General features: G+C 52.6%; 1 protein-coding gene across 1 annotated transcript in view; it reads right to left on the bottom strand.

Annotated features, from left to right (window-relative positions):
• The window catches only part of LHX4 (LIM homeobox 4), a 46194-nt gene extending 23324 nt beyond the window's left edge, over positions 1–22870 (bottom strand). The window contains exons 1-2 of the mRNA XM_027074429.2: positions 22523–22870; positions 6323–6494 (exon numbers count right to left, since the gene is read on the bottom strand). Coding sequence (XP_026930230.1) covers positions 6323–6494; positions 22523–22598 — 248 coding nt within the window. The 5' untranslated portion in view covers positions 22599–22870. The remainder of the gene's footprint in view (positions 1–6322; positions 6495–22522) is intronic.
• Between the last annotated feature and the right edge of the window lie 753 nt (positions 22871–23623).

Here is a 23623-nt window from a genome sequence, read left to right as displayed (position 1 = left end):
CTGAGCGGGACTTTGCCCGTATTACCTGATTTCCTGCGGGTATCTGCCCTGCCTAGGGGCGGGGGCCCTGGTCACCAGAGTGATTGGGCCAAGGTCACTAGTGAAGACCAGGCTGGAGCCAGCAAAACCACCCTGCGTCCCGGCCAAACGCAGGGCATGCTGGAGCTGAAACAGGCTGTTCTGAACTGCAGGGATAAATCAGCATCTCCCGGGCTCCCAAGGACGCTGCTTACCTGCCCTTGGCGGGCAGCCTGCCTGGAGATTGGGTGGGGGAGGGGGCACTGTGAGGAACCGAAGCGCCTGGCCAAGCGGGGCAGCGGCCCACACAGCTCCCCACTGACAAGTCGTGAAGCGGCCTTCTATCCCACTGGGTCCCCACAAGTGACCATCTCTGCCCGCCAGGCAGGTGAAGGCCTCGGGGACAGACACCCCCAGAGACACAAGAAGTTTAGACAGGAACCCCCTGGAGTGGCAGTCACTCTCAGAATGCCTCCAACTCTTCCCCCAGGCTCCCTGCTGCGGGTATGAGCACAAAGCCCTGGTGGTCAGGGACACAAGCCTGGAATGTTCTCGAAAGCTGTGCTGCTCTCTCTTTGATTCCGTAGCCCTGTTTGTTTTCACACTGTCGTAATTGCTGGTTTGTTTCCCAAATCTTCATGTAAATCCCCACGGCATCTTCAGCCTGTGGTTTATTCCCAGCACAATGCAGAGTGCCCTCAAAGCTCTGCCAGGCTACCCTCATCTCCGCAGGACGTTAAATGTCACCTCAACAGGAAGGTCTCAAAGCTGAGGGCTGGGGGCGGGGAGGAGGGAGGCCAGGAGAAGCCAGCCCACGCCTAGCCCCGAGGGAGGGCTCTGACAGCCTGGCCCTCCAGGGCTGCAGGTCAAGTGGCCACACGTCGGGGCCAGAAACCCAGAGACACTGGTAAAGCAGCCAGCATCCTGCTAGACATGGTTTCCATGCTATTTCCTTCCCATCTCACGACTCTGGGCTCCACAGTGAGCTCCTTCTAACTAGTAAGGCAGTGAGGTTCAGAAAGGCCCGGTCACTTGTTTTCTGACAAACAGCTAGCACGAGACAGGACAGGAATCCAACCGAGCACCGTCTGGGTTCACTAAACCCCTCTGTTTATAAAATAACTCCCTTTTGTGAAATGCTCCTGTGTGCCAGGTCTTCTAAAGCATGCACCATTAACATTCCCATTTTTTTCTGAAGAGGACAGTGGAGTTCAGAGATGTTAAGGAACCTGCCCAAGGGCACCCAGTTCCTGAAGCAGAGAACCTGTGCTATTCACTGCACTTCAGAGTAAGAGAGCTGCCAAGCCCCTCCCAGGACCCAGTCAGTGATGAGGAGGGGACCCAGAAGCTCTACTCCCAGACTCCTGCCCTCACCAGGCCCTGGTCTCTTTGCCAGGAGATGGGGACCTGGGACGTACGGGACACGCAGCCCAGAAAGGACTTGCTTAGCAAATACAACAGAAAGAGCCGTTGGCTCCTCAGCTTGGGATTCATTTGCAATAGCCTCGGAACCACTGCGTTTAGTCAACTCCGTGCCTCTCCTCTCAGTCTCAGACCTTTATTTCCTGTGGAGAAAGGCAGCCAAGGACCCAGGAGGCAAAAACAACAAACAACAGTAAAGATCAGCCAATGTTACCGAGCAAGACAGAATTCAACAGCTCCAAGAGAAAAATGCAACAACCACAGAGTACAACCTTCCAACAATACTTCTTTCTTGGTCTGTGCACACATCAACATCGCCCTCTGCTGTCAGCCACCAGTATTATCACATCTCGTGGGCTGAAGGCTGATGGAAGGCTGACCTCACCCCACTTCTGAGGTATCACATACCTGCGGCAGGGTACTCTTCACATGACAGTCTTGATTCGAAAACCTTCACGCAGGATAAAGGATACCCCTTGGAGTTACGCAAAGCAGTGGCCCTTCCCCTTGTTATGGGCAAAGAGATTTAAAATATTGATCCTGAAAATTAGAACCACAATGCTGATCAGTGAGGTCAGTGCCCCTCCGAGCAGGGCTATGGGGCAGGTATCTGAAAAAGGCAGTGATTTTTCTTTCCTTTTTCTTTTTCTTCAAGGAGCGTAGAGCAGAGAGTCTCCCTGGCTCTGACCAGGCCTCTTCCAAATCCCGCAGCTGAGAGCATCCTGAAGTCTGACAGGTGAATTCAAGCTCATGGTGCCGACCTTCCCTCTCACAAGGCTGCCGGAAGTGACTCTGGCAGCCTCCTGCAGGACAGGAAGGGGCTTGGGGCTCCGGGAACTGCTCTGCCCCTCCCGCCCTGCCTCGTATTCTCTCTCTGCTCACAGGTATCCTGTGCGCCATCTGAAAGCAGGTGCCTGGTGATGTTTAATGAACCATAATGAGGAGGGGACCATGGGCTCTGCAGCCAGGTTACAGCCTGAGCCCCAAGTGGGCAGTGGATCCCAAGACCCCGGCAGGGGGGTGGGAGAGGGGTGAAGCCAGTCTGACCCTGGAGGACTGACTCCCTCAGTGTCCTCGCCTCGCACTGTGACTTGCTATACCAAATTGCACCTGCGGCTGTGTCTTCCTGCACCGAACAGCCACAGTCCCCAAGAGCCGTGTGGGGCCTGACTGCCCGTGAATCCAAGTGTCTTCCCTGGGCGGCTTCAGAGTGGCCCAATCTTCAATCTCCATTATCAGCGGGGAGAATCACCTCAGCTTTTAACTTCTCTCCACACAGGGGGCCTGGGTGGCTCAGTTGGTTAAGCATCTGACTCTTGACCTTGGCTCAGGTCATGATCTCACAGTTGGTAGGATTGAGCCCTGTGTGGGGCTCTGCACTGACAGCATGGAGCCTGCTTGGGATTCTCTTGCTCTCCCTCTCTCTCTCTACACCTCCCCCACTCACGTGCGCTCTCTTTCTCAAAATAAATAAATAAAACTTAAAAAAAAATTTTTTTAATGTTTATTTATTTTTGAGAAAGAGAGAGACATCGTGTCAGCAGGGGAGGGGGAAGAGCAAGAGGGAGACACAGAATCCAAAGCAGGCTCCAGACTCCAAGCTGTCAGCACAGAGCCCGACACGGGGCCTGAACTCACCAACTGTGAGATCACGACCTGAGCCGAAGTTGGATGCTTAACCGACTGAGCCACCCAGGCACCCCAAATAAATAAAACTTAAAAACAAAAATAAATTTCTCTCCACGCAGCACTTCATCTCAGAATTAATGACCTGGATTCAGCACTGAATCTGTGGCCTGTTCCCCTACTTCACAAGAGGATCCAGCCCTGAGGGTGGGTCATTTTATGAAGCAGGGCAGTCCTATGGAACCAGGAAAGTAACTGGGACTGAATCATGGGCCTGTGCATTTCCCAGGCAGCCTGGGCCTCCAGGATTCACAGGACGTCATGTGAGGGACAGAAGAAACTGGCTGTAAATTCACTATGTGATCAAACCCAGTGATGGTCTGTAGACAAGGCCAGGTGCATATGCCGGGGACAGAAAAATAATACCTAATAAGTCTTTCCTCATGCCAACAAGAAAGATCAAACAGGCGCGGGAGGAGTGAACAAAAACAAGGCAACTCAGGGTGCCCATCCGCTGAAGAGCTGGACTCACGGCCATGGAAGAATGGGGGAGACCTTCAGAGGACAGACATCATCCCTGGAGGATACAATAGCCAGGGTCAAGGCCTGCCTGGGAAAGGGGGCACCCTGCTGGGGGGCATTGGGAACCCAAGGAAGCAGTGAGGTAGGAGTGAGGAGAGGCAGGGTGGAAGGCTCTGATAGCACAATGCATCTGGAATGTTCTGTAGGCAGAGGGGGCCTTGCTGAAGGAGCTGGGGGCCGGGGTCAGTGGTGAGGTTGGATGCCGGTGTGGTGGGGGGACATGTGGCCTCAAGGAAGTGGGAGGTGAGTTATGAGTTATGAATAATGCCCTGGAAGGATCCAAATGAGGGTCATGGCATGGGGAAGCCACAGAGGCAAGAGGTCAGTGGCCTGGCCTGAGCAAGTAAATGTCATTGTTATTTCTGGTCTTGGGTTTATGACTCATAGGCCTATGCTACTCCTCCCCCAGCCTGCACCCCAGGTCCCTTCTGAAGGGACCATCTTTCCTCATCACTACTTCTCCCAAGCCCGAACCTACACCTGAGCTGTGACCACTTCTCTTTCCCAAACACTCAGAGCCAGCCAGTCAAGGTCAAGTTCCAAACCCCAGACAGGCGCTCAAAGGAGCTTCTCTGGTGACAGAGTCCTGTGATGTGATCCTAATGGGTTTTGCCTGCACCCCAGCCAGTGGTCTAACTCGGGGACATCTCAGCACCTACCCTGTCCCAGCTGGGCAAGAAGGCCATGCCCCTGGGGCGCCTGGGTGGCTCAGTCGGTTAAGCGTTGGACTTCCGCTCAGGTCATGAACTCGCAGTTTGTGAGTTCGAGCCCCGCGTCAGGCTCTGTGCTGACAGCTTGGAGCCTGCTTCGGATTCTGTGTCTCCCTCTCTCTCTGCCCCTCCTCCCCTCACACTGTCATTCTCTCTCAAAGTTAAATAAACATTAAAAAAAAAAAAAGGCCATGCCCCGGGAGCTCACTGAGGCTTCCCAAAGGTACATGGACAACCAGGAAGATGGTGCACAGAACTTGGAAGCGGGGACAGCTGACCCGACCCCAAGGCCAGGCCCCGCCTACTGTGTCCTCTTGCCCCTCCTTGCCCACACATTCACCTTCACAGGTGCACACAGGCACACAACGTTCACGCACACGAACACACACGTGATGAGATTCACTCCGTGCGGGGCCTACAAGAGCTGCCGTGGGGCTTGGCCCGGATGTCACTGAGAAATGAATAACGAATGACTCTGGTTGCCCACGGGGAAGGATGTAGGAGGAGGGAGCAGAACTGTGTAAATGCCAGAATGAAGGAAGCAAGGCAAGGTTCAGAGGCGAGAGAGCAAAAGGAAGACCGGGAGGACGGAGAGCACGGAAAAGACCTAGAGGGAGAGCCAGAGGCCCGGCCCTGAGTCGGAGCCATCAGGAATCTGTTGGATGTGCCTGCGCGCCTACTGCCCCTGCCCTCAGGCAGCATACGGGCACAGGCATGAACACACAGGCACGTGTGAGTGAGCGTGCTCACACGCACACCAAGGGAGAGAGCAGTGCATTTTTGACCCAAGTGTGACGGCGACAATGAGTGTTGCCTTCTGAGCACAAGCCTTGGAGGAAGCCCCAGTGGAAACCAAGATCACCTTTAATGTGCTTTTCAACTCGTATTGGGCTAATGAAATTTGAGAATCCTCAGAAATTCAAATCACCTGTTCTCTGAAGTTCAACCCTGGCAGGATTTGGGAGAAACATGTCCTGGATCCAGGACTGGCATTTGTCCCCATGTCCCCTCCCTTTGTGCAGAATACATGACCTCTGAAGGAGGCATGCCGCCCCTCTGAGGCTTGCTCATTTGTGCCAAGTGTTTCCAGGCTTTGACGAGCCTCCCCAGAAGCCCCGCCCCCCTCAGCGCACCCCCGTGGGCCACCCACCCTGGGCTCTGCGTCACCGATGGACACCTCCCTTCTCTTGTTGTTGGTCTTGCTGTCACCAGCTGGTCCAGGTGAGCTGAGGCACCAGCCTGAGTGCCCCGGGCAATGGGGTTCCGGGAGAGAAGCCCCAGACGAAATGCCACAGAAGATAAATTCTAGAAGGTCCCCTCTCCATGACCAGCAGGACTTTTTCGGATGGATCCAACCCCAGAAGGAATTGAGGACAGTCTTAAAAGCTAACACTCAGGTGTCAGGTACTGTCCTACGGACTTTACACATATTGATCCATTCAAAGCTAATAACCATGCAGTGAGGTAGGAACTATGATTAGCAGCCGCATTTTATAGATAAGCAACCAGAGGCAGAGAGAAGTTAGGTAAGTTGCCCAAGAGCACACAGCTAATAAGGGATTCAAACCCAGTCAAGGGTCTGGGCTCTTAACCGTCACATCAAACTGCCTCTTCATCATGTTTTCATTGAGAGCGATGACACTAACAGAGCCTGGCTTGACCCCGACCAGGAGCAACTCTTCCAAGCCTCTGGGGCCCCGAAGCAGCCACGAAGACTCCTCTAGATTCGAGGTGCAAAACTCAAAGCAGCCACCCTGAAAGTGGCAGGAGTGATAAAGCCACGTGGCCCAAGAAACCAACACCAAGAAGGAGCATTCCCTTCAGGATTCGCCGGAATCCTTTGTCGGCCCCCCTGCAGAAGTTTGGCTCCAGCCCTCTGCCAGCTCTCTCCCCCACCCCCAGCGGGGAGAGGCAGATACAGACCAGGGCATGGGAGGGAGGCTGCACCCTGGGTTCTGGCTTACTTGAAGAAGTCTTCCTTGCAGTAGACGCTCCCGGCCCTGGAGAAGCACCTGTCCGCCAGCTGCATCTGGCAGTCTGCACACTTGAGGCAAGAGCTGTGCCAGTGTCTGTCCAGGACCTTCAGGATGAACTTGTCCAGGATATGCTGGTTGCAGCCGGCACACTGAGGGATCTCTGTGGGGAGAGGAGAGAAAGGCAGAGTGAGCCTTCCACACAGCACGGCTAACCGGACCAGACCCTGTGTGGATGCCTTCCTGTTCTTCCCGATTCATGTCCCACTGGAGGGAAAGGACAGAACCCAGACCCTTAGGGCTGCCACGTATAATTGTGCAGGCTGTGCACTGCACAAAGGTCACTGGTCAACGAGGCACGTGGGAACTGAAATCCAATGCACCCAGTGTTTCCTATTAGGAGGGGGAGATCCTCCCGGGGCCAGAATAATGTTTCTTTTGCAGCTATGTATCCCAGCCGCCTAGCACAGTGCCTGGTACACACGAGTAGCTCCACGGATATGTATCACTACATAAATATTGGATCAAATCCTCTCTAAGAAGCTCACTTCGAAACAGTTCACCTGCTTCTCCCGTGCACTCCAAAATATCAACAAACCAAATCTCTCCGGAATCCTACATTCTTGATTCATATCATCTTTGTCGGTGTGATATAATTTAAAAGTATTAATGTAAGGGAACTGGCCTCAAAGCACAGGGGACAAAGTTTGAACACATCTATGTAGAAAGAAAGCTCTCTCCAGTTCTAAATCATTTGTGTCTCAAACCTGTAGACAGGCTATGGGGACACTCACTAAATGACATCACCGTGTCAGACACACAAATGTCGGTGTTGGGCACAGTAACCCCCAAACCCAGTCTGTTCCCCTTTCTGGCCTCAGCAGCTACCAACATTTGCCTGAAAGTCAGACCCACTAGATGCCTTGCCCTTTGACCCCATTCTCACACCAAAATGCCCCACGGAAGCTACAGGAACCACAATGAGACAGAGATGCATGGGTCTGGACATTTGCTACCTGTCCCAGGGCATATGGCATTTTTTTCTATCTCTGAAGTTTTCCTCTTTGACAAAGAAAATGTTCAACCAACCAGCTACCAAGTTACTTACCAAACAGTTCTGATGTCCCCAGCAAGGTACTAAGCACACAGGACAGCCACAGGAATCTCCATCAAATAAGGGGGGATGGGTAGGACACAGGGTGGGATCATGGATTCTGGAGGCAGCCTGCCTGAGTTTGAACCCTGGCTCTGCTTTTTAACCTTCCACAAATTACTTGGCCTCTCTCTGCCCGGTTCTCTCATCTGTAACAAGGAGGAGTGGGGGTGAGGATGACAGAAGTCCCGGGCAGGATTGTTATGAAGAGTAAGTGGATCAATACTGTAGGACAGGGCCAGTATCCAGTAGGTGCTCAATAAAGGTTTGCTGTTACTAGGAGATAATTGCAGTCAGTGTGTGTTGTGTGTGGTGCTGCTGTGGCTGAGGGGAAGGAAAGTTAGGGACCCACGTTCATGCGCTTGATCTCATTGATCGGGAATCGCTGCACAGATGTCCCCACGCTCCTGTGGAGGCTCAGATTGTGTCCGCAAGACAGGTAGTGCTCCTCCCACTACAACGACACCCCTGCCTCTCTCCGGGACCATCAGGACTGGCGTCCCTGGAGCAGCAGGAAGAAGTCCAGGAGCAGGGGGCCTTAGCAGTGGAGACATCTGGATAAGCAGAGAGGAGACTGAGGAGCGAGGGGTGCATGACCAGGGGCTCCCGCCGTGTGACAAGGCCAGCCTGCGAGGGGTGGGGGAGGGGGGGCGACTCGTGCAAAGGCGCTCACGCAGCGCGCGGGCGCGGTTTCTCCTGCCCGCGCGTTGGCGTTCGGAGCCGCTGCAGCCGCCAAGCCAGGGGCTGGAGGAAGGCGTTGTGTGTGGAGGAGCACTGCTCTGGCACCATTTTGCACGCGAGGGGAGAGAAGACCGAGGCCCTCGCGCACGGAAGTGGCTCGCAGATCGGCAGGAACCCGTGCCCACCAGCCCGTCCCAGGTCCCAGACCGTGTGCAACCGTCTGCCCGCTGAGCACCGCCGCCCGGGGCCATCGGGGACGCGGGGACACGGCCCGCTAGGGGCATCTTTGTGTGAGCGAACGGCTGAGTCCGAGGGCCGGGTACCCCGCCGGTGCCCGCGATTGAACCCTAGGAGAACCCGGACGGAGAACCGTCCTCTGGGCGCGGGGAGTGCGCCCGCCGGCTCCCTCCCGCACCCCGCCCGGCTCGGCGGCCAGAGGGCGTCGATTCCCACCTAATTGTTGTCTGGCCTTGCCTCCAGGAAAGATACGGCTGTATTTCTCCTGCCGGCCGCAAATGCATGGGGATGAGGGCGAGGATGTGTGCTCATAAAATTTATTTCGAGCTAGGTATCTACCGGGAGCCTTAATATGATGAGTATTCAAGAGAGAATACATTAAGGCTAATGTATGCAGGGAAGGGCGGGCAGGGGAGTTTTAGAGGCTTGGAAACGGAGACAACATCACGTTTAGGAACAACACGAAAAGCAGACAGACAAGCCATCTCAGCCTCCGGCTTGCAGGGATGCTCCCTGCTGAGTCCATCTGTGCTGCCCAAACTGGGGGTTCTCAGCGGCCTTGGGGCCAAACTGGGGTCCTCGAGTTTGGCAAAAATGTGAGGGTCAAACCGAGGTGATTTTTAAGTTAAAAAACAAAACAAAACAAAAACAAAAAAAACGTCTCACACTGTATTCCAATGTAGATTTTGAGAGGGGAGTGGCATTTTTAAAAACAAAAGTAACCTAGAAATGATTTAAGAGATCCATAATATACCAGTAATGGTAAAACCAGACATCAAGAGCCTGTCGTGAACTCTGCCAGGTCCTGGGTGTATATTACGTCAATAATCTGTACAAATTGGTGAGGAAGGTGTTGTTATCCCCATTTTACAGATGACAAAACTGAGCCTTGGAGAGGTGAAGCAAAGTGCCCCAAGTCCCACAATGGGGTAACGGGGATTTGAACCAGGAGCCTATGCTTAAGGTTGGCTAAACCCAACCTGAGAGCGGGAGGGATCTGGACATGCCTCACCTGGCTGGCTCTACCCTGTCATTTTATGGAGGGGAAATGGAGGCAGAGAGGTAGTCTCAAAGCTGCTCTGTGTCCAGTGACAAAGGAGTAGATGAGCCGCCGGCCTCTGTTGCTTCTTAACAATTGGGCAGATGGAAATGTTTGAGACATAGATTTAGATCCTTTGGACAGAGGATGCATGTGTTGTATGGGACGGACACCGAATGCCCCGAGGGTGGGAAGTAGGAGCCCCTGTCCTGCTGATCCCCTCCACCCAGCTGCAAGGTGCCAGCTTGTTGATGGCATCTGTCAAGTTCAGATTCATCCCTGCCTGTGAGGGGGTGGAGACTTGTGAACTCAGATCCCACACTTCAGGTGACAGCACTCCATGTAATTATTTTGATTAGTGTGAAATGTAAGCTATCTAGAAATTTTTCCAGGAGCAGCAACACGAGCCTTTTTTAAAACCTCCAATAAATTATTATTTTTAAATTCAGAGAGCCTGAACAGGACAGAGATTATGTAGGTCTCGTACCAGAAATTAAGTTGTAACCAAAATTTCCAAGGAGCCAGAAGATTTCCAAATCCCCAGTAAATTCGACGTACTTTTTATGCGGTGTTTGACATCACAAAATTCCACCTTCAAAACTGGTATTTAAGCAGGCCCTTGGAGTCACTAAGACAAAATTTAATCTATAAACTCAGTTCCTGATTATAAAGAGTCATCTCATTTTAAATGAAAATTTTTCTCTTATCCACACACAAGTGTTCTTTGGTGATGCTCTCTGCTGGGACTCTGCGGAGAGGAAGCTTGGTCACGAAAAGACAGCAAAGCCCGTGGAACAGCCAAGGAATCCGGGGAGATGCTGGATCACACAGTACAATACACTCCCCATCGGCGAGGCCCAGAAGCTTCTCTCAGTCCTACAGAGTGACATGGCTCAAAGCACAGACCTAAACACAGGCAGAGCAGCTGTATAGACAAGCAGGCTTGCCTTGACACACTTGCTCGCCATGCAGACACCTGCACCCACACTCACATAAACACATATGCACATAGTCAGATATACACACATATCCGCACCTACTTAACAGTATACGCACAGACACACATGACACAAACACACATATGCGTCCTAACACACATAGAGAAACACACACAGCCACAAATGAACAAAGATACACCCTGAGACATACACAAAGGCACTCACACATACCACATTCACATAGACGCAGACACATACACATCGTTGCATATACTTAGACACACAATTTTAACACACACACTCGCGGGTACACAAGCACACATACACCACAGTACTTACACAGAGTCACACATACACATAAACCTGCACACACACGCTTCCTCACACACAGGCTGAGGCATCGCCGTTCTGGAAAAAAGCCAATTCTTCCGAAGTCGAGCTCTGTCTATGGAAAGGAAGCCATCTCTGAATAAGGGAGCTGTCCAACCTCGAGGCCGCGAGGAAAGCGGGCATTGAGTGATACAGGAAGCTAGGGCGAAGTGGAAACGTTTTGTTCAACTATTCTTTTAGAAAACTCTTGGGAGAATTTGAAAGTTTTCAGTTCTGCTTGGAGTTTAGATCTTCAAATCTTTGGGTCTGCCAAACTGTTTATAATAAAGCCCAGATCACAGTCTGCTAGACCCGGGTTCAGATCGGAGTCTACCATATATATGATCTTGGACAAACTGTTTACAGTCTTTGAGCCCCAGTTTCCTGACCTGGAAAACAGAGATGATAACACAGTCTCTCAGGGTTGCTGTGTGATCACTTCAGAGAATGAGTATAAAACACCTGGCCCCATAATACCATTGTCCAAGCTCAATGGCAGCTCCCTTTTCCATTCTCCCATGGCCAGTTGCCAACAAGATGAATTTATATACTTAAAGTACATTAAAATTATTTCATGTTTCATTATTTCTCAATATAATCTCCCCCTCCATCAATACCCTCCCCACACACACAACACTCAAAACTCTCCTCCATCCCCTTAGTTCTAAAGCATCTGGAAGATGTATACCCCTTTCTAATCAACATAATCTCAGAGTATAAATAGCAGATAATGCAACATTACAAGGTTAAGTCTATTTGGCATAAAGAAATCTGGCAGACTCTTTTCTCCATCAAATGAGGGCAAATTTGCCAGACCTTGGTGCCCTCCCCATATGTCAATGGTGAGAACAGGGAGGCTAGGACCCCCAACCAGCTGAGCTCACTCCACTTCTGCCGTAATGTATGCAGGTAAGAGTGGATTGAGTTCAAATTAACAACTGAGGATTCGAGTGTTTTTCTTGGAGATATCTAAATGCCCAATGGAAAAGTGACTATTTCTTATTTGATAAGAAATGGCTAAAAACCTTTTCTTTGCCCATAACCTTAATCTACTTCTTCATGAAGGGAGCTTATAAAACCCATAACATGATGCCCAGCCCTCAAATCACCTAAAGTCCTGTGGTATGGGCATGACGGGCTTATTTTTCAGAGTGGCCCATCCGAAGATGGGTTCCATTTTAAATCCCCAAATTCCTCCATTAGTGAAGTTTTAGAAAACTGGGAAGTAGGGGAGGTCAGTCGAAAGGTCTGATGTGGTCTGTGGTGGACCAAATTGCCCCCCTACAACTCCCCCTCCCCATGACATATAAAAAGTATTGTGCATTTTTATTCCCCACTCACGTTTCTTCATTTCCAAGAAACTGCTCTCAAGGAACCAGGGGCCACCCTGAAACATTTTGGAGACGGTTTGCGTGTGTTTGTTTGATCGATTTTAATTCTTTGAAAAATGGTGTTTTCTATCTCTCATCACGAAAGAACAACAAGGCGAGGAAAACCATTTTTTCCACCAGAGAGACTAAGGCTAGAAAACCACACTTGACAATAACTTCTAAAATGTATTGAAGAAAGTGCATCTTTCCGGGAAAATGAATTGGTATTTCAGATAGTTCTATTGGAACCATAATGCTGATGAATATCTTAATATTTTAAAACTAAGTTATTGTGTGCTATTAGGAATAATGTTCATTTAACCATGCCCCCAGATCAGATTAATATTTCTTAAAATTTGGACTTTGATGTTCCACCTTGGAGTCCCACGAGACTTTTTGACTGCCCTTTGGACAGAGTCCCTCTTTTTGTTTCACAATCTGACTTAACACCCTCATACTCATGCCAAGGTGTCCCCGGCTTCTTTCAGGATAGGGGGCCAGCGTCTGTGGGAGACGCTTCTGGGGCTCCCGGTCCACAGATCCCGGGACACTCCCAGTAGGCTCGGCCCCTCTTGGGACACCCAGGAGCACTCCAGCCAGTGAGGGCAGCACCATCTGCCAGTTGGGAACATCCTGGTCTTTAAGACTGCCCCAGCTCTGAACTTTGTCAAGTACTTGCAAATCTGCTCGCGCATTTATTTACTCTTCCCAGAAACCCAGTAAAAGTGAGCATCTACACTTGAAAGAGCTTCCCTAAAGGGACACAGCTGGGGACAAAAACTGTGGGGACACAAACTGAGGCTAGAGGCTTCTTTTCGTCTGGGACAGGTTCTGGAGCTGACTGAAGACCAAGGCTTCTAACACAAAAGCCAGTGGCTTTCGCTCCAAACCCTTTTGCTCCAAACTCCAGAAGTGAGTGGTTTTTGAGATCATCTTAAATAACATTTGGCCGATATATGTTTTCAAAAATACATGAATTTGTTTATATTTGTTAAGTTTCTTTACTGACTTAAAACTGAAAAAAAGAAGCCAAATGGGACTTAAAGAAAACACACATACAAGTGAAATACTGTGCAAAAATACTGTTTTTCTTAGAATTCTCCATTCCTTCCCCACATATAAGGAGAGAAAACAACAGTCAATGAATGGTAAACATTGCTGCCCATTATCTAAGGTTCCCAGAGTAAGAAGGAAGATGGTTTAAAAAAGGCAGGTTAGGGAAAGTCCGCTCCGTGGGGGCTTATTGATTTAGTCTGGGAGTGACTAATTCTAAAGTGTATCGACATATGACCACAGGACATACCAGGCATGGGACCATGCCTGCCAAAACTCAAGGCCAGCTTCTGGAATCTCCAACTCTAAGAATTCTAACAGTGGTAGAGTTAAAATTAAATTAATTAAAAGTTCTAGTACTGGACACACATTTCAAAAATAAAGCTTTTCAATTCAAAGTTGCCACCACCACCACTGACAGGAGAATCCTGTTTTCTGGTCCCAACTCCCCTTTTAAATCACCTGACAATTGTGGTGGAAGGAACCGAGGATTAATTCATCTATGCAGTCCACGAACAGGAGGTCCAGGATGCAGTTTTATATGACAAATCATGACTCTGTGTGTCTGGGCTCCCCCCCCCCGCCCCCCCCCCCCTGCTGTCCTGGCTCTTTATTTCCCATCCTCCTATTAAGGACAATTTGTTTTTACTGAACAATTTATAGCTTCCTTTTTTTTTCATATTTTCCCCTATTCTGAACCCATGCATGTTAAAGAGACCATAACATAAATTTCCCAAATATTTTATACATTTCTTCATAACTTAGTAAGAATTATCTCATAAACAACACAACTGAAGCATAAAATTCCAATATTAATTCTTCAAAACTTAAGAAGCAAAGGTGCATTGGACATTGTAGTATTTTGTGATGGCAGTGAAAGCCACAACAATCCTGAGAAAACCTTAATAAAAAAAAAAACCTGGTATTGCATTTAAGGTAAATCATATTCTGTATTAGAATTATATTTGCTTATATACTTAAAAAATACATCAACCTTCAAATGGTTCATCTCATTTCTAGTTTTTCCGTGTGTGTGTGTGTGTGTGTGTGTGTGTGTGTGTGTGTGTGTGTGTGGACAAATGACTAACAACTAGAAAAAAGTCAGAAAAGCCTTCTCATATCAGAAATGATCATACCTAATGTTTTTTGCCTCCACTCCTCTTTCAAAATCCTTCTCCCACCCAGATCCTACTTGTTTCCTTTGGTGGTTTGGGGTCCCTTTGACTACCTCTTTTGTTCTTTTTCTGCTCAAGCAGCTCAGAAAACAGTAACCTCTTCAATATATAAACATCAGATTCAAGAAGTATCCTGGAGACAATCTCGATGTTACCATTTTAAGGCTGAATGTGGATCACATTTTAATAGAAGCAGTCCTGTAGTAAATAAAATACATAATGTAGATATGTATCTGCAGGTGTGGGATTATGTTCTAAATTAGATATTGACACAGAAATAATATTCTTCAGTAGGATATTGGATATTCTCAGTAATTGCAAATAAAACAGAAAAAGCCCATTAAACCATGACTGGCAGTCTACGGAAACGCTGTAGGCACATCTCTATTTCCACTCCATCTTCACATTTAGTCATTGCTAAATCTCCACAATGTATTTTTCTGATGTCTCATTCCAGAGCGGTATTCCATATGTTTGGCAATCTCTCCCTCGTAACAAGAAACTTTCAATTAATTTGGCTGCAAGTTTTGTCTCTGTTAAGCCATTCCCAGAACCAATCCCTTAACCCTCTAACATTATAATTAAAGTAAATTATACTTTAAAGGCATTTGGGGGTGAGATACCACAGTAAAACATCTGTGGCTAGCCCCAGACTGTCGGAGGGAGGGCAGGGGGGAGGGTGAGGAAATCTGAGAAAAGAAACCCACTAAAATAACAACAGGATTTAGATTTGCCTCCCAAGATGATTTTCCAATCCGCCGTTCATACAGTTCACCCGAAGTACATTTTCCAAGGGAGAATCAATTCTAATTTTGCCAATTAAACCCAACCTGTCCACCTACTTCCAACAGTAGTGCCTCACAATGGCTGATTTGTGCTCCATTTTGATCAGGGCTCCTATAGAGCTTAGGACCTAAAAAAAGGTAAAATCTCATCTCACAGCAGCCTCTGTTTCAGGTGACTTTTCCCTACCACAAACAACAATAGCCCAGCTGCAAGGAGGCTTTGGCTCTGGACCCAGAAACTACCCTGCCTCCAAACACTACGAAAAAGAAGGTAAGGGATCCCACCACCCTGCAGCCGGTCAGAGAGTCAACCCCCAATAAACCCCCTGTGCTGTGAATTCATGCGCGTACCAGAGACCTCACAAAAGAAGGAAGGAAGAACTGGGGAAGGGAAGAAAGGAAGAAGAGAAAGAGAATGAGAATGAAGGCAGACATGTAAACCACGATGGGATTTTACTAAAAGCAGTAGACCCTGTTTGTTTGCTCACATCTGTGCCGTGGGCCTTGTTAACACTCATTCTAAGAGGGAAAAAAAGGCAGAAAATCATTACAAAAGTAAACTTGAACCCTTCCCCCTCCCGCCCCCACCATCTCCAACCCCAGTGTCTGGTTCTACCACCGCAAACTGCTGGTCCAGTCCGTTTCCAACCTTGCTTCCCAAAGTAGGTGGTATTATTCCTTTCACCCTGTCAACAGCTAAACTGGCTCCAAGTTTCTATGCATTGCGAAGCTTCTCGGCTCTAATCCTGATAAATTTCCCTAAATGAAAGCAATGACACAAGGACCCTCCATCGAAGGCCACCAACCCTCCCCAACCACAACTCTTCAATTTGGAGGAGACTAGTTTCCCAGCCAGAGAAATCCACCAAATATCCATCCTTGCTGACCAAAACAAGAGGCTCAAAGCAGTCTTTTTAACAACCGGAGGGAAAGGTTAGTCCCTGTTAACTAATTTTCCATCCCTGGACAATTGCAGGTGCAACCCTCCTCCCCTTCCTCCAGAGCTGCCTCCTCAGCAAGGGTGTCCCTCTGGGTTCTGCCTGCTAACGCGGTGCTAAGTACTCACTAATTGACTGTAGCACACAGTGAACGGGCATGAAATCCGAGGCAAATGGGAAGTTAGGACAATGGGAATATTAGGACTTGAGGCTGTCTACACCTGGTCAGCGGGGGTCAGCAGGTCAGTGTTCAGAACCGAAGACGCCCCGCGTGGGCCGTGTTTTGTCTACTCACTGGAAAGAAATTGTTTTGCCGGCTCCCTGCCTCCCTCGACCCCCACCTCACCTCCAGGAGGACTCGATTTTTAAAAAACGGACCGTGGTATTTTCAGGGCTGTAGGCGGTCTCCAAGCCGGCTTGAGGACTCGCGTTGGTCTAATCCCCAGAGCACTCAGACAACATTCTTGCCTTAACCCCCCGCTTTGTTTCTGGCGTGTCTAGAGGAAGGTACACCTAGCATTTGGTCTTCCTTCAACTTCCTGTAGTTCCCGGTTTTATCCCGTCCTGGCTTGGCTAATAATTCCTCTCCTTCCTGATTAGTTTCACCCTTCAGATCCCTTGAAAGGATATTCACTCTGCCGTCTAAAAAAAACAAAAAAAAAAAAAGTCCCGTCCTGGAGGAAGTCAACCTCTGAGGGCCCCAGACTGAAGCCGGCGCTGGGCTCCCGCCCGCCGCGGCTTCCTCCGAAAGGCAGGTGCGGCCTGCGGCCGGCGCCCTTGCGCCTTTCCCGACACACTGTGGCACCAACTACACCTCCAGGTCGAATTTAATTTACTTCATCAGCTGCCCAGGTAGAGGCCTCATCTCCCTTGAGCCCGCCACGTTTCGAGGGCTCGTCGAGGTCCGCTCAGTGCTGGGAACAGGGCCCGGGGCCGAGGCTCGAAGGCGGGCACGGCGCTCTGGGTGCCCGAACCTCGCGGACCCGCTGGCTGCCTCCAGGATCCGTGCTGGAGGAGCCGCTCCCCAAATAGGAAAAAAAAAAAAAAAAAAAAAAAAAATCCTTTCCAAGGATTAAAGTCCTGGAAAGGCTTGAGCCGCTGGAGTTGGAGTTTAGTTTTGTCTTCCCAAATGCTTGCTGAGAAATGAGTATGGGGAGAAAGAGAGGTTTCGGGGGTCCCTCGGCTGGGCACGCAGTCGACGCTCCCGCCTACCGCGCCTTTCCCCGCGGGCCGTCCTGCCCCCGCTCCAAAGGGGAGCGGGAGCCGGGTCGCGGCCTTGGCCAGTCCCGGCTCGCTCCGGCCCGCTCAGGATAGTCAACCGAGAAACGGACCCGGCAAGGTTGGATAGTGAAAGGGCCAAGGCGCGGGAATGCCGAATGGGGCGCGCAGTGGAGACAGAGGTCGTCCGCCCTTTGCCCCCTTCGCAGCCGCGGCCTCTGTCTCGGGCTGCGGGACGTGGCGCGCGTAAAGCCGGCTCCCCCAGAAAGGCCATCCTGTCCGCACTGGCTTCCACTAGCAAGCCCTCCAACATCCAGGGCAAGCGTCGGGTGAGCGCACAGCACCCGCAGGTGCGCGGCAAACGCCTGTTGAAGGAATGTATCGCCAGTTTCCTGGGCCACGCAGGCTTGCGCCTACCCGCGGGGCGGAGGAGCTCTGCCCTGGTCGCGCCGGGGTCACGCAGGTCGCGCTCCCAGACCCGAGGACGCCGTTCCCGCCCAGCCCGGCCTGGCGCTGGTTTTCCACGAGCCCGCACTGCGGCCAAGCGAGGAAACAACTCGAGTTAGGTCCTGCTGCCTCTTCTCAGTCCCGACTTCCCATCTTCCCCGGACACTGGGGACCGCTCATTGCAGACCTTCGCCCCTCACCCGCCCCGGCCGCCCGCTCCTTGTCCGGGTGAAATCGTTAATTCCGATCCCTGAGCGCACTGGGGTCGCGCGCTGCCAAGGAGGGCTCCCCTCCGCCTTCACTGTCCTCTCTGATCCAGACGGTGGAACGCGGGAGGCCAGAGCCCGCTCGCCCCTCGGATGTCCTCGGCCACCCGCCTCCGAAAACGAGGCGCCGCCGTGGTCACCCGGCTTTCTCCAAATTCCCTTCTGGGCGGTGCGAAGCTCTGGCCCGAGGCTGGGGTGGGATCCCCGGGGTTAGGGAATCTGAATCCCCAACCCGTAAAGGCCCGAATCTGCCGGCGGGGACAGCCACCCGTCTGACCTTTAAAAGTTGGCTCACGCCTGACAGTATTTTTCTGACGTGGGGAAGATTTGTGGTGCCCGGGGCTGCTGTCTGAATTTCTGTATTGGAATCTGAATCAATCAATATCTCTCTCTGTCTCTCCATATATATAATACATGGAGATATATATCATATAATAAATTTTTTTCTTGTTTTTCTTTCCGGCACCACCAGGGAAGGCAGGACTGGAAAGAAGCTCGAATCGCTGCTCCAGAGTTTGAAAGAACTCCTGGCCCCGGGGAAAGGAGTCCATTCATTCCCTTAAGAAATGGACTGCAAAGAAGAGAGGTTCGGGGGCGGGGATTCTGACTCGATCGGTGCTGCGAGATTTCCCCCACGCACCCTGGAAGGGAAGAAAGGGTGGTGGGGCGTCCTAGAGAAGTTCTTCACCCAGATCCTACCAAATACAAAATCAAATACCCTTTTCCCACAGCTTCAGGGTTCGCAAGAGCTGCAAGAAGTAGATATTTTAGGAGACAAGGGTGGGACGGGAGATGTCCCAGACATGTTACCCATCTATCACTCCGCGCCTGGACCGGGAGGATTTCCCCTTCCTCCCGCCCGGTGGGCCAGCTCTCCAGTCAGCAATCCGGGGGCCGTCGGGGCCGTTGTCCTTTCGCTCGGTGCCCTGGGAGACTGTGTGGGAAACAGGCCCAAACCGAAGGCAAAGGGTGGATAAAACGCCCTCCCTGTATGTCCCTTACTGTTCCGCGGCGTCTTGGCGTGCAAGAGGGGCCAGCAGGGCCCGAATGCGTGTGGAAACCGATGATTTCAGGGAGCAGACAGGTTCGGAGGAAGATCGGGAGGCGATCACCGCATCCAACGCTGCCCCCCCCCCCCCACGCCCTGGGTCGGGAGCTGTGAGAATTCAGACCTTGGCGTTCTACAGCCCGGAGGGAGGGGGAAGACCTTGGCATTAGCAGTTTGTGCCCAGAATTCCTGAGAGACCCGCGACCCTAAGTGTGGGCTAAGTAGCTGGGATCCACTAGCTTAGAACAGGGTCCCTTTCTGAACCTATCCACCTGGCTGCGGGAGGGGGGGAACACCCAAATTTTTCAAAAGGGCCCTCCGGACAATGCTGGATGTGACCTGGGCCGTGCTGGACGTGACCTCGAGGGTGCAGTCTCCTACTAACAGCCCAGCTGCCACCCAGAGTAAGGAGAGGGGGGGTTGAGTTCCTTAGAAAACACTGACCCCAGAGGCAGAAGCCGGGATGCACGGCAACCCGGGGAAGATTTAAGGTGGTGGGGCTCCACTTCTCTACCCCAGGTTGCTCCGGGATCACTCCCTGACTCCTCTCGCTCCGTTCTTCCCGAGCTTTCTTGCCCCACGCTGATGCCCCTCAATCAGATGAAGATCCTCAAGCACCTCTCGAAAAGTCTGAGCCTGGCGTGGGCCCCATTGGGCTGCCTGTCGCTGTCGAATTGGCGATGCTCTTACCAGCCCTGTAACCCCACCTCAGGGAAGCAGGAGGGGGTCAACCACACTAACAAGTCCGCCCAGGATGGGGGGTGGGGGTGGGGGGGTGGGGGGGTTGGGCAAAGAGCAAGCAAGAAGGCCAAGAGAGAATTTCTTACACTACTTGGTAATGTTTTCCATAAGGGAGTGTAACTCAGCCAAGCCCAAAAGAATATTCCGACTGCAGGTGAAGCAAACTGGATTCAAATCCCTAACACGCCCCTATGAGGCCAGGGCACCAGAAGGACCCAGGATGGGGGATCCCCACATCTGTGCTCTGAAGTGCTCCATCTGTGGTGGCTCAGAGTGAAGAAATGAATATGTGTCTGTGTATGTCCAGCTGGGGGTGGGGGGACAACCCAAATCTTCCAGTTGTGGGGTTGGAAGAACCGTTGCGGGAGAGCCTTTCTGTTCTCTCCTCTCCCCCAAGGTTTAAACACTCACAGACCTGGGATGACCCTTCTCCCCTGAGGCCCAAGGGCATGCCCCCAACCCCCACCCCACCCGGAGTTCTTAGGCCAGTGGGCCTCCTGCCCCATAAAAGAGAATGGCGGTGTCTATGTGTGTGAGGGGACCACGCCCCACCTATGCCCAGTTCCCAGCACCAACAGCTTAATGGCCAGAAGCCGCATCTGCTGGAAGCGGGTATGTTCCATGCACATCCCCAAAGGAAAAAAAAAAAAAAAAAAAAGCTGGACTCCTAAATCTTCCTGGATTGGGCCCCTCATTTTTGACCATTGCCCCCTGCAACCCAGACCACAGAACCAGGACAAGACAAAAGGAAGGGCAGACCAACCTCTCCTGGTTGGGCATTGCCTCTGCTGGGCGCAGGGGACCAGAGTCCTGTTCTGCCTCACAGAGTTTTCTATGGTTGGAACCCCAACTCGAGCCCTGGTGAACTGTAGCTCTGAAAGCAAGCTCTAGGCATTTTAGGAAATTGAGGTTTTGAGGTGGAAATCAAAGTTGTCTCTGAGTAAGAGAAACAAAAAGTGAGACAATCTAAGAGTGTGCGCGGACCATCCTGGAAAAAGGCTGTCAGAGCAGTCTTCCCCCACCCTTCCTTCTTTGCGGTCCTGACAGTCCACCTAAGGACCACAACTATTAAAGCACAGACTTACCAGGTAACAAGGACATGAGTCACACACACGCCTTCTGCCCACTCACACACTCCCCTCACTCACGCAGAGCTACAATCGGCTTAAGGACTTGGAGCTCCTTTGCCAGCTTCTGTGGTTCTGTTTGTGCAGGGGCTGAGAACCCACTCCTTGCGCGTGGTGGGGTGGGGGCAGCAAGGGCAGCAGCGAACCCCTAATGCCTTCTACAGATACATCTAGGTCAGCAGTAAACTTCCCAAGACGCGGTGCCGACGTGGAACTGTTTGCCAACAGTTGACAGGAAAAGACAATGGATAACTGCAGGATATAGCCAAAAAAACAACCTAAATCGGTTTGGGCGAAGCTATCCCCTTCTAGTTCCTTCTCAAAAACTTCCCAGGGAAGCCCAGGACGTACGCTCGCCACCCTGCCCTTTGAGATATGGTCCAAGCAGAATCCCTGCGGTGGAGAGCTAGGGCGCAGGAGGGCGCAGCCGTGCGCCCTAGTTCGTAGGTAGACACCATTATTTTATTTACTTAAAATAAACCTCGAGAACGTAGCTACCGCTCCACTAAAGAAATCGCGGGCGGAAGCAAAGCCCCTTGGCAAACGGAGTGAAGGAACCCTTCCCTCTCCACGGTGCCCAGGGGTGTTACGCAGAGCCCTCCAGCCTGCAGAGCAGGACTCGCTAGGAGCCCGCCGTGCGCGCGCGATGCCCCGGGAACTGCTCCGACCTCTGCATATATTCTCCATCGAAGACTCCGTTTGGGAGTGAGGGACATAGATAGCTTCCCTCCGGGAAAATGCCTGAGCGCGCAAACCCAAACACACACAGAGAGACCTGGGGATAAACACGCCTCGAGCTCCCTCGGTCTTGCTAGTTTCGGGCGCGGGAAAGAAAGTGGGTGGGCGAGCAAAGCGCCCAAACACCTAGTCTCTCCCCTTCCGAGTCTAAGCCATCCTGAGATTGTGTCCTCGTGTGCTCAAAGGCTGTGCGCAAAGACGAGTTCACAACTTCGTCCCGGTGCTTCTCCCTCCCCTGCATTCCTCGGCTAGCTGGAACATGGCGAGTCGACTTCACTGGGAGCAGGCAATCCCCGGCGGCGCAGGCTGCAGGCGCCGCCGGCAGCAGCGGCTGAGGACGCACCAGGCGCGCACGCCCAGCGCGCGGGGACAGAGCGTGTGGCCTGGGCTTCTGCGCCGCCAGCCCCGGGGGCGGGGGACGCGCTCTCCAACTTCCCGCCAGCTGGGGTGAAGTTGTACAGGCGGTACTTCGAGCTTTGACCGTCACCCCGGGAAGGAGGATGATTTACAGAGACCACCCCAGCCCTCAGGCCTGGCCTTCAGCTCCTTCCCATGGAGTCCCCAAACAGCACTCTCCCAGCGCTCCTAGAAAAGCAATGGGCTGGAGATGCGAGATTCGGTACCCACGGCTGACCTCGAGCACTATCGGGGGGCTTTCACTTTCGGCCCCAAAAGCCAAGAGCTCTTTAAACGCACTCTGGCCAGTGCCCCTGCCCTGTGACCGCCTCTGCACCGGGGCCGGCGGCCCCTCGCCCCGCCCGGCCCCTCCAGTCCAGGCTACACGCAGCGTCCGACCCGCCCCGTACCGGCCAAGCCTGCTGGCTGTCTTGTTATCAAATTAAATCCGCGAGAAAGGGGGGTGTCTTACGTTGCATCGGCACACCAAGCATCTCCGGGAGCCCCTTGACAGCCCCCTCCGCGGGGACAGCTGCGCTCTGCATCATCTTGGAGCGAGAGCCAGGGAGTCGCAGTCTACGGAGATCTCTCTCGCTTAAGCTGGATTCAGAAATTTGAAAATAATAATACAAAACCCAACCAGGCCGCCGAAGTCACGGTGGAAGCCAGACCCTCCGCCTCTCCGGGAGGATTCCACAGGCTGGCTGGCCCCCTCCCCCCGCCAGTCCTCAGTCTGTTTCAAATCCCTTTGATCTTGCTCTCCGGGGTAGGTGCACATCCCGGGTTGAGGAGACGCTGTTGCTGCAGCTCTGGCTTTTTTCCCCTCCTCCTTCCCCCGCCCGCTGCTCTCCCCCTCCCCCTCCACCCTTCGCGTGCCGGCCGCCCGGGAGGCCGCGGTCACCCAGGCATTTTGATTCATTCACACTGCAGGAACGGCCGTGACGTCGCTTTCCGCAGGGAGGCCCGCCCTTCAGCCAATCCCCACACCCGGCAGCGGGCCGCGGACCCGGGCCGGAGTGGGGGTCCCGGCGCCCCGAGTGTGGAGGGCAGGGCAGGGGGCGGGGCCGCATAGAACGGGGCGGGGCCTCGCGGGCCCTTCCCCCCCCCCCCACCCCTCCACGCCCGCGCCTGGCCGTGCGGGCTCGCTCCCTGGGTATAAATACTGCGGCGGGTTCGGCCGCGGCAGCAGGTGGTCCTGGACGGCTGCGCCCAGGGCTTGTGGGTTTCCTCGGGTCTTGCGGGGAACCGGACCCGGCCTGAGGCTTGTGTCCCCACTGCCCCTCCATTCGGACTAAAGGATGGGGAAAGGCGGGGCAGACCCTCCGAAGGCCCGGGCCGCACGCAGTCTTCCGCTCGCGCGCCATCGGTCCGGGGTTTCTCTCCGCCCGGGACTCTATCCTCCTCCTCCTCCTCTTCTCCTCTGGCCAATTCCTTTCCCGCCGGCGCTTCCCAGCCCTTGCTCTCTCTCCCCCGCGTCTGGCTGAGGTTGGGCCAGGGACAGCCCGTACTTGGCCAGGAAGGCTCGAGTCACGCAGCGGGCAGCGGCGGGCGGGGGAAGGCGGCCGGGGGCTGT

Source organism: Acinonyx jubatus, chromosome E4 (assembly GCF_027475565.1).
Source record: "Acinonyx jubatus isolate Ajub_Pintada_27869175 chromosome E4, VMU_Ajub_asm_v1.0, whole genome shotgun sequence".
Lineage (NCBI taxonomy): Eukaryota > Metazoa > Chordata > Mammalia > Carnivora > Felidae > Acinonyx > Acinonyx jubatus.
The sequence above is the reverse complement of the archived record's forward strand: the minus strand, read 5'-3'. Positions and strand labels throughout refer to the sequence as shown.